This window comes from Trachurus trachurus (assembly GCF_905171665.1).
Source record: "Trachurus trachurus genome assembly, chromosome: 10".
In the NCBI taxonomy this organism is placed as follows: Eukaryota; Metazoa; Chordata; class Actinopteri; order Carangiformes; family Carangidae; genus Trachurus; species Trachurus trachurus.
Window position 1 is genome coordinate 36,490,299 of NC_139894.1, and position 14,881 is coordinate 36,505,179.

At 41.2% G+C, this 14,881-nt stretch overlaps 1 protein-coding gene across 1 annotated transcript; it reads right to left on the minus strand.

The window, feature by feature from the left end:
- Window positions 1-1,268: 1,268 nt before the first annotated feature.
- setd7 (SET domain containing 7, histone lysine methyltransferase) lies at window positions 1,269-14,071 on the minus strand. The gene is made up of 8 exons (XM_083980145.1): window positions 13,985-14,071; window positions 11,105-11,234; window positions 9,895-10,096; window positions 6,682-6,871; window positions 5,504-5,585; window positions 5,278-5,395; window positions 4,391-4,548; window positions 1,269-2,495 (listed from the first exon to the last, which is right to left on the minus strand). The coding sequence occupies exons 1-8, from the start codon at window positions 14,022-14,024 to the stop codon at window positions 2,297-2,299; spliced, it is 1,119 nt and encodes a 372-aa protein (XP_083836271.1). The 5' UTR covers window positions 14,025-14,071; the 3' UTR covers window positions 1,269-2,296.
- Window positions 14,072-14,881: the final 810 nt, after the last annotated feature.

A 14,881-nucleotide genomic window follows, 5' to 3' on the forward strand; every position in this document is an offset into this window, starting at 1 on the left:
ATCCACATTCTTCACAATTTGCATTTGAGTGTAAGGAGTCAGATGTTGCAATTGACCCCGGGCCCGGGGATGGTTGCAACATGTTACAAATACAATATATTTCATGTCTAGTAAAGGGATTATTATCAAAAATGTAAGTTCTATAGTGTTATTTATTCATCAGCTTTGATCAGATGGCAATTACAGTATAGATTTGTCTAGATGAGGAGGAATTACTGCATGTGCAGATGTCAAATATTCAAATTGAAAAAAAAAGACTTTCAGTATATAGGATGAATGGAATAATTTGTAAGGGAATAACTTTTATATTGCCATTGTCATTTATTCTCTCATCATTTTAATATTAGCAATCCAACAGTAAAAAAAAAATTAATGTCAAAATACTGTTTTCTGGTCTGTTTTTATATTCATATATTGCCCGTCCGGTCAGCCAGGATTAAACTCCATGTGCTAGCTAAACAAAGTGCTCTTGATACATGCTAATCATATCACCTTAAAGTTAACATGTCACTCCTTTAAACCATATAAGTTTGAGCAGAATCACAAAAAGAGTGACAACAGTTTTAACAAAAACAAAGCTCAAGAAAAAAATACTTTCATACCTCAAAAACAGTTTTTTTGCAATAAAACCTGGAGCATCTTTTGAATTCAACTGATTTTTCTCTGCAAGGGCGGGAATCCAACTAAGCACGTGCAGTGTGAGTATCATCACTCTAGCTTGTTCATGATTGGAGAAAAATGACATGTTGCAACCATCCCCTGTTGCTACTGTCCCCGGTCTCCCCTAATAAATATAGAATAGATTAACTTTTACTTATTGTTACTTTAATGTGAATTAAACTATACTATATAAAAAATATCTTACAATAATTGCATGAGCTAGGCCTTCCTCAGAGATGCACACCCCAGACATTTAACTATTTACCTCTGATAACTACATAATGGATAAAAAAGAAACAAGTTCATAGACTTAATTTATACTAAGTAGTTACATTCAAGCTGCATCACTTGGTGTTTTAAACACACATATTAGATAGGAAATTTTATTTCAATATTATTTTTCAGCATCCCAATATTTATTAACATTAACAGTAGGGTATTTGATAGTGTTCCCTTATATCATTTCTCAGGTGTAATCAACTCATTATCTTTGATCTTTTGTTAATCATAGTGTCCTACATATCTGAATACTGGCAGCAACATTTTAAAACCCCAGCTTTTAAAACAGTGAAATATGATAAATGAGACAGACAGACAGACTGTTCATTGTGGACTTTAATGTGGTGTCTGAAGATCATCAGGTTAGAAAAGTGCAACATGCTCAGCACCATCCATGATTTCCCCCTCCAATTACAAATCTCAGTAACTGCAGTGTTTAACTAATTTCAGATATTATAAATAAATTAGTGTATACTGTAAGCTATTTGCAAGCCTGAGAAGGGCTTGTAAAGTTACACGCCGTAATTGTACAGTGCTGTGCAAAAGTTTCAGGCACTTGTGAAAAGATGCTGTATGATGTGGATGCTTCGTACAGATGATGCCATGAAACGCTACTTATCAACGCATTTCATACAAAGTGCACTACAGATGAAAACCTGAATCAAATCAATGATTTGATTAAAACAGCACCAAATGTTGATTGGAGGAGCTGCTTCTCCACAGCTCCTACTGACTGTGGTTGTTGGAACTTGTAGGATAAGTCTGGACCAATCAGAGGCCTCCTGAAGATGATGGAGAGGAGTCTGAACATCTGAAGTGCCTAAATCTTTTGCACAGTATTGTATGAATGGGGCTGGCAGAGTAAGTGTGAGCTACACTAAATAAACACCGTCATACAAATAGTGCTGTTAAACCAGACACCTGGAAGCTGCAGCTGCTGCATGAACCTACTGACGTTAGCATCAAGTCAAGATGTGGAGAATGAAAACTGAGAGAAAGAAAGAATTTCCTACATTTCTAAGCACCATCTATCAGCATGTAAATCATGTTTCTATGAGTAGTATGTGTTGAAGAGGACAGCTCCTCCAGCTGCGGACATGATGTCCTTTCAGATGGTTTGGTTTCTTGCATAGTTCTTGTGTTGCTTTGGCCCTGGATCTCCCAAAAGACTGCAATCTGACTGAACTGCTCAAGCACTAACTATGCTGCTTGATGAAGCATAGTTAACCTCTGAAATATCTAGAGTGGACTGCAGCTGCAGGGGATATCAAGTGCCACAATGCTCCAGGAGTCATGTAAGGTGGTAGCACAGGTAGAGGGTTATGTCATTGTCCAGAGGTATTCATCATCTGCACGCTCATTGGCCGGTGGGAGCCTCAGCCTCCTGTGTCTGCCGGAACACCTCCAGCTCCTGCTTGTACCAGTCAGGAGCCTCGGGGCCGTTCTTCCCCGTCAGCCCGTGATCGTAGCCGTACGCAACCGTGAGCTCCTCCCCCGTCTTCACAGCCCTCAGTGTCCGGATGCACTTGATTGGCCCAAAACGAGGATGGACATACCTGCACAAGACAAGTCATTTACACTGATACAAGGAACTAAGGGATCATTGTTTCTACCCAGGGGGCAAAATCCCAGTTTTTTGGAAAACAGACACGGAGCGTTGTAAAAGGTTTGACAGCAGAAATGATATCTAGGACCTTCAAGGATTAAAACCTGGGTGGACAACCTGGTCAACTAGCTGCTGGAAAGCTACAGGGGCCAAAACCCCTTTCTTGGGTCATTTTGCTGGTGAAATTATGTAAATGCAAATATTTAGGTACTACAATGGCATAAATAGTCATACAACTATAACATTTGGCAGAGAGTATCTTGACACATAGGGGGAGGCATGAAAAAAAGATTCTGGGGTTTGTTGCAACTCGATTTTAAGATATCACCCTCAACATCCCAAAAAAGACCAAAAAAGTACTGTTCGCCTGACAAATTCTCATGAAAATTATTATTTTTCAGCACTTTATGGAGAATATCTATGCTTAACATGTATATAGAAAACTTCCTTAATTCATAAGCTTCCATTTGAGTCCAAGATAGCTTTTCTATCTCAAAAGCCCCACTTGCTGTGGCCAACGGTCTTCTCTATCTATCTGTTCACTTAGGGGAGACCAGAAATAGAATGTTTTCTGATCATGTCAGTTAACATGTAGTTTTTCACAATAGGTGTTGCATTGTTTGGAGACAGCCTGTAGCTTTCCAGTAGCTAGTAGAAAGGCTATCTAGGACTCAAATGGAAGCTTATGAATTAAGGACGTTTTCTATATACATGTTAGGCATAGATATTCTCCATAAAGTGCTGAGAAATAATAATTTTCATGAGAATTTGTCAGGCGAACAGTAGCCTACTTTTTTGTTGTTGTCTTTTTTGGGATGTTGAGGGTGATATCTTAAAATTGAGTTGCAACAAACCCCAGAATCTTTTTTTCATGCCTCCCCCTATGTGTCAAGATACTCTCTGCCAAATGTTATAGTTGTATGACTATTTATACCATTGTAGTACCTAAATATTTGCATTTACATAATTTCGCCAGCCAAATGACCCAAGAAAGGGGTTTTGTCCCCTGTAGCTTTCCAGCAGCTAGTTGACCGGGTTGTCCACCCAGGTTTTAATCCTTGAAGTTCCTAGATATCATTTCTGCTGTCAAACCTTTTACAACGCTCCGTGTCTGTTTTTTTGCTTTGCCCCCTGGGTATTTACTATATTTGGTAGTAAAGAAAGATGCAAAGGGTGGGGGCAGAGGTGAGAGTTACAATCAAGAACACAATTTAGAAATCATTTTACTGGACCCTAAACTCTCTCTGTTGGGTTTATATTCAGAGAAACATGACTAAGCATAAAAGACCTCGCACTATCCATTAGAAATGATAGCCTACATATTAATTTAAAGGGATAGTTAAACATTTTGGCAGATTGGCCCAAAGCGCAAATCCCTATAGTCATAGCAGTAGGTTCGTTACCTTTATTTGTCGGTGCAAGCTATTTTTAGAGCGGTGGAGCAGAGCGGCGAGCTGCTCAGAGCTACGCTATGGAGGCTAATGGGATTTCTTGGTTTCCCTCATCAAACTCATCAAGTACACAATCCAACAACTCCACAACGCTCTGGTGGACAAGTTGTGAGCTGCACATTCACCACGCTATGAGATAATAACACAACGTTACCAGACAGAGTTGTTTTAGAGGGAAATTCATGCAAAACAGCTGATGCGCGTTGCCTTCAGGGACATTTTTCAGCAAACAGACTCTGTATTTACCTAGAAAACAATTCTGGTCTGGTCCCATCATCAGTACCCTGTTTACTGACGTCTGTCCAATACAGTAGCTACATCACGTTTGTCACTGTCAATCTGAAACTTCTGACTCTCACTGTGAACTGTCGGACTCTGCTCCCTCTGTACTCACGGGTCGTATTTGCAGTTGGGGATGAAGGAGTGGTTGGCCTTGTGGGCCAGAGAAGCACAGTATCTCTCAGTCTGGTCAAAAGGCTGAGGGACGTCAATCACAGTGTCCTCGTCCAGTGAGATTGTGTTTCCATTCAAGGCCCAGTCTCTGCTGTCCACCTGAGGATGGAGCCATGACACACACACCATTTTTTTTAGAACAAATTTATTTAGCTGCTGTTTAAAGGGATAGTTCATCCAAAATTGAAATTTCATTATCTCATTATCATTATCTACTCCCCCTCATGTGGACTAAGGGCTGGGAGAAGTTTCAGAGTCCTCCGTGGCTTCTCTGAGTTACAGGGGGTCTCTGCCACTTCTCCCAGCCCTTAGTCCACATGAGGGTAAGTAGATAATGGGTAAAATTTCAATTTTGAGTGAACTATCCCTTTAACCTTCTCTGTCTCTCTAACTGGGTTATGCACATTTACAACAGGTGGTGTTCCAGGCCAATCATGTGAGGATATTTTTATTATTGCTATCAATAATAACAATAATAAAATGTATTTGTATAACTCCTTTCATACAAGAAATGACCTTCACTTTACCTGCTTTTGCTTTTTTACGCTCATGTGTTGGATGTCTCTTCCATAATATTTTAATGTCATTTTTGTTATGATGTTAGATGTACACAATGCTTGTAATTATCATCTGATAAGTGATCAGTCATCAGTACATATAATTTAGAAGGCTCTTATAAAATAAGTGCTGAGCAAAGCAGAGCCTTGCCTTGCCTTATAATTCAGATATAAAAATTGTCATTTCCTTTTTTTGTAATTAGTTCAGCTACTCTTCAGTGTTTCCACATCCCTCCAGCCAACTGCAGGTAGATGATCAAACGTGTCGTACCTCAGAGTGTGTGATGCGTACTCCGTTGTAAAAAGCCATCACAGTGTTGATTTCAGCATCTGTCTTGGCGAACAAGCCCTGTCCTGCCCCTTGAATGGTAGAGTCGGCCACCAACACCCTGACAAACAGACAGAAAGCAGACAGAGACAGAGTGATGAGCAGCTCTGCAGCGGCTCCAGCAGCACGGAGCAGAGGAGCAGAGGACTCATGTGTACAGTTGACCCACCTTTGGCTCTCATAGGGGTCAGGAAGCAAGGTATGGGTGGCCAGACATGTGGATGTAGACTTGTCATAGGAGTAAACAGGACCTTAAAAACACAATGAGTTTAGAATGAGTAGGGAATGTACAAGTCCATAAAAAAACAAGCTTGAAATATAGACTTATTTAATTTTTTTCAGGGCGATTTCTTATTTCGGGGCTTCAATACAAGACGGACATTACATACGAGCAGCATGGAGGTATTTGGATGTTTTTTGGTGTGTCTTTTTGTTACGAAGACAGTTGGTATCCATTTGCAACCGTTACATGGACATGCACTGCTACGCCGAGACCCCCTGTAACTCAGAGAAGCCACGGAGGACTCTGAAACTTCTCCCGGTGAACTATCCCTTTAAAAGGACCATCAGCATGAGGTGTCAATTCATATAATTATCATGTTCTCCATGTATTTTATATTGAACATTGAATGTTGACCACACACTGTCCTGAGAGATATTAAAGCAGAAGTAAGCGATCCGGTCGTTTTGGCTAATGCTGCGTTCCAGGCAGGCTTTTGAAACCGTAAATTACAGCTTCAAGTCACGACTTACGACTTTGTAGCGTTCCAGGCAACCCGCAACTCGTGTTTCTCCGACCTGTTTTACCTGTGAAAGTCACTATAACGGCCACTCGTGTTTTTCCGACCCGTGAACTCGTACCAGATCGAACTGGTACGACTTCACAGGTCGGAAAAACACGAGTTACGAGTTGCCTTGAACGCACCATAACTTCTTGTCAGCCGAGTTAGCAGCCCCCGCCCTCGTCATGGATCTATTGGTCCTCGTCCCTACGTCACCACATTCAGGCGCATCCCTTGGCTGCACACACAGCCCTTCATGCCGTTCTCTCTCCTCATTGGATAAAGGTTGTAGGATACAAGAAAAGTTTTCTCCTGGGCTCAGAGCAGAGCAGAGTGACTGACAGACCCGTGTTTCAGACCAAACACTCTATGTAAGTGATTGCTGTCGGAAGATAGAACTATTTAAGACTTATATTAACACAAAAATAACGCTTACTTCTGCTTTAACTGTTCAGCAGGAAGTTCATGTGATTTTAATATTTAGATGGAATATTCAGCCTCCATCAGAAAACCAAAAGTATGTGGTTCAATTCTGCTAAAACAGACACTCGACATGTGAACTCACTGCTCGGTGTAAGCTGGAAGCGGGGCCTTCCGTTCTCGTTGCAGACCAGCGAGGCCAGCTGGGCCTGGATCAGCTCTCCGTCCACAAAGCTTCCACACAGAGCCGTGTGTCCGCCTGGGTAGACGTACGTCACAGAGTCGCCCGTCATCTCTCCATCCTCATTCACCTCCCCAAACACACAGCCCCCGTCCTAGATGCACCACAGTACACACCAACACGCACAATGACCACAGTCAACAAAGGTCATTCACTTACTTTACATCTATGTTGTGTATGTATGTATGCTTTTATGTAAAGCTTTTTATAATCGCTATGAGCCGTTTTTCAACACTTTTAACACTTTTTCAAAACTCTTCACACAGTTAGCACATTTCTTGTACATTTGACACAAATACATACTACATTTAACACATTTAAAATTAGTTTTAACTTCTTACACACAAGCTCAACTAAGATCGAAACAGAGGATGTTAACTTCTACATTTTCAATTTCTTTCACACAGTTTGTCAAATCAGAAAACCTCATGTGTTCCTATCTGTGGAACTAAACTATGGAACAGTTTGAATGTGGGGTTAAAAGAATGTCCAAACATAATCCAGTTCAAAAAGAAATACAAAGATATGATTTTCAGTATGTACAGAAATGAGGGTGTCTGACAACCACAAGGTGCTTATTATTATTATTTATTTGGGTATTATTTACCGATTTAGTTTGTTTTTTGTTTATTTGTTGCTCGGTTCGTGTTACTTTCTGTTTGTCTTTGTATGTATGAATGTGTTTGTATGTTTTTATATGTATATGAGAGAGATAAAGATTAGTAATCATATGTTAGAATAAATATGTATATAAGAATAAATCCAGTTAAATAACTCATAAAGTAATTTATGACTAGATAACTTGATAGATAATTTATGAATAAGGGGTCGGAGTAAATAAGGTTTACTTCTTCCCACTCCTTTTCGGATATGAAAAAAAAAAAAATCAAATTATCTTTATTTTCAATTTATTTTATTTTTTTGTTCATATGTTGTCTTTGCAAAGTTTTTATTTGTTATGTCTGTCAATTTCTGTATTATGTTTTATTTCTTTTAACATGTCCGAAATAAACTTAAACTAAACTAAACTAAAGCCAAACCTAAAGGCTGAAGTGAACAGCAGTTCACATTGTAGACTGAAACTAATTCATGACCTGTATTTTGTTTCATTGCTTTTGAAAAACAGTTGATTGAGCTCATGTAAATACATCATCACAGCTGATTCCCATCCAGATATACTGTAACATCTAGGAACCACACTCATGTGTTGAGGTTCTGTCAGTCACATGAGCTGTTTGGGCTGATCTTGAATAGAGAAAAGAAGATAGAAAGATGAGGGAGAGGAAAACAGAAGACCTGGCAGATTGGCATTTTCATACATCTATGAATGAACAGCAGCTACGGTGCAGATTTTTCTTTTTCTGCAGTAATTTTCAGTTGCTTTACTGTAGAAAGTCAATTATTCTCCTTTTTTAGTAAAGTGTTCATTCTGCAAAGCTGCTCTGAGATGGGTTCCCACATTTAGGCTACTAAACTCGAGAAAAGAAAAACGAAGAGAGGCTCAAAAGAAACTACAAAAGTCAGTTTATGATCAATACAATAATCTGTCTATTGTAAAACAGTAGAGCTGACACATGTAAAGTGATTGAGTTTGTGTTGTTCCATCAGTTGTCAGTGTTTTTTATGACACTGTGCTGTGACTGACTACATGTTTCTGTTGAAGAAAACTTGTGTCAGTGTTCTGGTAGATTTGGTGAGTTGTGTTAGTGTATTACTGTATTTTAGAAATGTGTGTCTGTGTTTAGTTACACTGTGTGATTTTGAGCATGAAATTAACTGTTTGGGGAATTGTGTGTTTTAGGTGTGATGTGCGTTAACAGTTTTGAAAAAGTGTTGAAAGTATTGACAAACGGGTCATAGCGGTGGTAAAAAACTGTAACATGTCTTAAAGAACATTTCCTAAATCTGTGCTTGAAGTCTAAAGCCGTTTTCCCACTAAAATTAGTGGGTCGACGCGGGTTTTTTAAACGCGGGTCGACCCACTAACAATCGGCATTTGGCCCCTTTCCCATTGACCAAAATGAGTCAAGTCTGACCCACCGCTGACGGCACAACACGTCAGTTAAACACACTGTCGCTTCTTTTCTTTTTTTCAATCGTTTTTGTTCAGTGTTGTTTGATTTTTTGATCCCAGTCTCGGATGAGAGCAGAGCTTTGTTTTGGTACGTGATATGAGACACGACCGGCGCGATGACGTGGCGTCACGTAACGCTCAGCATCATCACGTAAATTAGCGGGTTGACCCGGGTCTGGCGTTCCCACTGCAAGCCGAGCAGAGCCGAGCCGATTAAAGCCGATTTTAAAGGACAATTCCGGGCAAATTCAACTCCTGGGTGTATGTTCCCAACATTTTAGGTCTAAAAGAAGGAATCTGAAGATTTTCAGTTTAATTACTCCTGTTTTGCGGTAGTTGTGTCTGTCCCCGCATCGCCACGGCAGCAATGAATGGGAGCGGATGCAAGTTCCGCTGCTTAGGCTGTTTACATCCCTCAAAGCCACAGACAGCGTCAGATGGAGACTCAAACATGCACCCAGAAGTTTATTTACTTCAAGCAAGCCTACATGTTTGTAAAACTAGATCTAATTCAAAGTCTCCCAGAGTCTCGCGAGACCCAAGTTGCCGTGCTCGGTGTGTTCAGGTGCAGTGGGAAAGCTCCCGTTTGTGTCATAAACACAGGAATATCAACTCCGGACTTGCTTCAAGTAAAAAAAACTTCTCGCCGCATGTTTGAGTCGCCACCTGACGCTGTAATGTACACTTGAAGCAAGTCAAGAGTTGATATTCCTGTGTTTATGACACAAACGGGAACTCTGCACCTGAATACACCGAGCACGGCAACTTGGGTCTCACGAGACTCCGGGAGACTTTGAATTAAATCTAGTTTTACAAACATGTCGGCTTGCTTGAAGTAAATAAACTCGAGTTGTATTGCCCGGAATTGTCCTTTAACCCGCGTCGCTTGCCGAGTTGTTTAACGCGGCTCGGTGCGACTCTGCCACTGCCACTGCCACCAAAAGCCGATTGTTAGCGGGTTTAAACGGGTTTTTTGACCAGTGGGAAAGGGGTCTGAGTGAGTGAAGTGTGTACATGTGACCGTTGGCAGTGAGCTGACTCACAGGGTAGTACACCCAGCACTCCCCACAGCGGCTGTTGTCCTTGTACTGGCCCTTGAACACCAGGCGGCCCTCTCCATCAAACTCCTGAGCGTGTCCATTCAGCTCTCCGTCCACATACGTGCCGTGGAGGACGCCGCCTTCCTCGTACGTGTACACCCCCTGGCCCTGCAGAGCGTCGTCTGTGTAGAAACCCTCCAGCGTGCTGTGGAGGGGGGAGAGAGAAGACAGCTGCAGGAACCATGGAGAGCATGGCAGATATGTTTTTCTGTGAGAAATGTTTTCAGATATGTCTATGGAGTGTCTGTCTGTCTTGTTGCTGTGTTCTCCTCGGACCAGTTGTCCTATGATGTGTGTACTGACTGAGATGTGTCTCAGGACCTCAGCATATTGGTGTTTTTTTCCATTGCTGATGATCATGTTATGTGTATCAATCAAAGACAAGCGCCTCTAATTTGTTGTTCTATGTGCTATGACGGCCTATACTGTACAGCCTGAACTCCTACATAAACTCATAACATAACACTCATATTAAAGGGATAGTTCACCCAAAATTGAAATTTCACTCATTATCTACTCACCCTCATTGTTTTGTAGCGGAAGCTTCTCGAAGCTCCTCTTCCCGGTTCGTCAAATTTGACGAACCAGGAAGAGGAGCTTCCACTACAAACAAGCTTGAAATATAGACTTATTTAATTTTTTCAGGACAATTTTGCATTTCGGGGCTTCAATACAAGACGGACATTACATACGAGCAGCATGGAGGTATTTGGATGTTTTTTGGTGTGTCTTTTTGTTACGAAGACAGTTGGTATCCATTTGCAACCGTTATATGGACATGCACTGCTACACTGAGACCCCCTGTAACTCAGAGAAGCCACGGAGGACTCTGAAACTTCTCCCAGCCCTTAGTCCACATGAGGGGGAGGAGATAATGAGTGAAATTTCAATTTTGGGTGAACTATCCCTTTAATGATATTTTTGTGTATATACCACTTTGTGTATTATGTTTAATATGTGTATGAGTAATTGCTGCACAATCAGTGCTAATGGATGATTGTTTACTGATTGGGGCTGATACATACAGTAGCAGGTGTGTGAGTATGACGTGACTTTTAAATATGGCGTCTGTCCAGCAGCCACCCTACATGGGGGTTTGGATGTGCGTGCTGTTTATCTTTTTCTTTTTCTTTTTTCCATTCTAGCAGCCTACCTCCCATCAAAGAAGAAGAACTTGCCCTTCCCGTTCTTCTCTCCATGGGTGAAGTGTCCTTCAAAGCGATCACTGGAGGAGTAGGTGACTGTGCAGAAACCATGAGGCTGCTCATCGTCATCCAGTGGACCTGGACACACACACACACACACACACAGAGAAGAGCTGCAGGGTTAAGATCAGTGAATGCATTCACAGCTGACTCCACAGAACTCAGGACATCATGAAACAGTGAGGCATCATGGGAGCTGTTGTCTCTCCTCATCAAAACACACACCAGCTGACTGAATCAGGATTAAAACACTGAATAAAGCAGATTCACATGTGAAGTCAGTGTTTGACAGAGATGCCCCCCCCCCCCCCTCCCTCTCCAGGACAAACAGATGAAGAGAGGATTAAAGAGTCCATTGTGTATTGTTTGAATGTAATAGACGGTACAGGATATTACACCGACTGCAGCACACCCCACTTTCTAAATTAAATGAATCCCCAGATTTTTTTTTTTTTTTACCTTTATTTACCCAGGCCAGCAAATTAAGAACAAAATTCTTATTTTCAAGTGCAGCTTACCTATGTGAAGTGTAAAAAATAAGTAGGGGTCTAACATCACTGTATTTGACAGTGACACTTAATATCCAGGTACTGGAAAAATATTGCTGAGGTTCAGCATTCTTTGCGTCTTATTCCTCTCCAGTTGACTTTATTTGGTAAACTTCTCCTTCTAGCAGTGATGTGTCCTGTGGTCTTGGTCTTGTCACGGTCTCGACAGTGTTTGGTCTCGGCCTTGTCTCGGTCTCGTTTCTCTCGGTCTCACAATGTCTCGGACTGGCAGAACGGTCTCAAAGGGATTTATAGCCTATACAATATCCAGGCAGGCATGCTTTTTATTTGGATATCATTATTTATACGCCCCCTTCAAGTGGGACCAATCACATGCATTTTGTGACACAGACGCGTTGGCACTCGTCCTCTCGCGTTCCACAACTCATGTGGAATAGCAAAATATGGTGTAACTAGTTGGTTTTTTTTGGTCTCGTTCTTGGTCTTGAGCTCAACTGGTCTTAGTCTTGACTTGGTCTTGACTACAAGTCTAATATAGCCTAAAGAGAAAATGAAAATCCTACACCAATACCCACTGGTAAATCAGAGATGTAAATCAGCCAACAAAAAATGTAATAAAACACACAAAGAGGAAATATTCAAAACTGTAGGTTGAGTAGGGGAGACCGGGGACAGTAGCAACAGGGGATGGTTGCAACATGTCATTTTTCTCCAATCAGGAACAAGCTAGAGTGATGACACTCACACTGCACATGCTTAGTTAGATTCCCGCCCTTGCAGAGAAAAATCAGTTGAATTCAAAAGATGCTCCAGGATTTATTGCAAAAAAACTGTTTTTGAGGTATGAAGGTATTTTTTTTCTTGAGCTTTGTTTTTGTTAAAACTGTTGTCACTCTTTTTGGGATTCTGCTCAAACTTATATGGTTTAAAGGAGTGATATGTTAACTTTAAGCTGATATGATTGGCATGTATCAAGAGCACTTTGTTTAGCTAGCACATGGAGTTTAATCCTGGCTGACGGGACGGACCGTGCAATATATGAATATAAAAGCAGACCACACAACAGTATTTTGACATTACTTTTTTTTTTTTTTTTTACCGTTGTATTGCTAATGTTAAAAATGATGAGAGAATAAATGACAATGGCAAAATAAAAGTTATTCCCTCACAAATTGTTCCATTCATCCTATGTCACTGAAAGTCTTTTTTTTTTCTTCCAATTTGAATATTTGACATCTGCACATGCAGTAATTCCTCCTCATCTAGACAAATCTATACTGTAATTGCCATCTGATCAAAGCTGATGAATAAATAACACTGTAATATTATTAAAACTTACATTTCTTCTCTGACTAGACATAAAATATATTGTATTTGTAACATGTTGCAACCATCCCCAAACAATGTTGCAACTGTCCCCTGTCCCCCAGTTGCAACATCTGACTCCTTACACTCAAATGCAAATTGTGAAGAATGTGGATTCTGTAATCATCTTTAAATTGTGTTGACTATTAACAGACAAATGTAAGTTTATTGTATACAAATTTGGTTTGTCTATTCCAAACCGTCTCTGGATAACAGAGCCAAATGCAAAAAGTGTTACAACTGTCCCCGGTCTCCCCTTACTTGATGCAGCACAAAATATGAAATAATGTCGTTTAACTACCAGCAAGTTACAGCAAATTGTAGTTAAGTTCAACTATGTAGTTTAAGTCTCCTCAACACTGGCTGTTATTAGACATTTGGATGTGGACTGTTCCTTCCAGGACAGTGTGACTGGGCCCACTGTTGCTCAGCTTTGTTCCACAGAGCGGCTGGCTGCGTCATGTTCAACAGTTTGACTTGACGTGAAGCAGCAGCTGCTCTGCTCCGTCCACAGCACGCAGCGGCAGCGCTCCACCAGCTCCACCAGCTCCACTACCACACCTACACCTACACCTACACCCTGTCTGATCAGATCACACTGCTGCTGCTGCTACCATAAAGCAGCATGCGTGGCGGGGCTGTGGAAACAGTAGACCCGGTGCTGCTGGTTTAGTCCTGACGGCTCTGTGCAGCGGGACTCGGACATGATCCGCGCCCCGATCTGCCGCACCGTCAGGCGCGTTTCCTCCTCAAATCCAGACCGCGGCTCGGCTCTCCTCCCCAGCCCAGCCAGCAGCCAGCAGCCAGCAGGCCTACACAGTAACACTGACTACAGCAGGTCTGCATGCAGAGACGTGATCCGGATCTAAAACAGCACGGTCTCGCTGGTCTCAGCCGGACCACATCGAGCCTGTATAGAAATCTAAATGTAAAGCAGAATGAGACGTCGCTCACCTTCCACCACCTCCTCTATGTTCTCATCATCGCTGTCCATGCTGCTGGAGCACACTGCTGCCCCTCCACGCGGCCTGACGGCATGTGACACACACACACACACACACACACACACACACACACACACACACACACACACACACACACACACACACACACACACACACACACACACACACACACACACACACACACACACAGCTCTGATGTGTGCAGCACAGACCCACACAACACACTGAACTGACATGTGAAACATTAAAGTAAAAACATACAAAATACAACTGTTTAGGTAAGGGTTCATATGATAGGGTTTAGTTTAGTTTAGTTTAGTTTCAGTTTATTTCAGACATGTGAAAAGAAATAAGAAAATAGTACAGTAATGGACAGACATAAAGACAACATGAACAATGAAAATCCAAAAAGGAGTGGGAAGAAGGGAAACTTAATTACTCCCACTCCCTATTCATAAATCAACTATCAAGATTCCTTGTCATTATAATAAGTTCATTTAGCTGGATTTATTCTAATATACTATCAATAATCTTTATCTCATGTATAGGCATACAAAGACAGAAGACAGAAACAGAGCAACAAATAATAAAGTAAGTAAATAACCATACATAAATATGACCTTGTGACATTTTCTTTTTGTTCAACACTTGCTGACATTGATGACAAATGACATTCTCCAATAATAAGTGCTAGTATGTAGGCCTATGTCTGTTTACATAAAAGTGCTTATTTAAAAAGGATGAGGGCCATTTCCCCAGGATGTGGCATAATAAAAAAAATATGCAAGAAAATGAACCATAGCCTATACATTTTCTTATTTAGCAAAGTGAAGTCAAAAGTTCAACCGCATGTATATCTGGTCAGAAGACAGCTATCTGCTCCTGC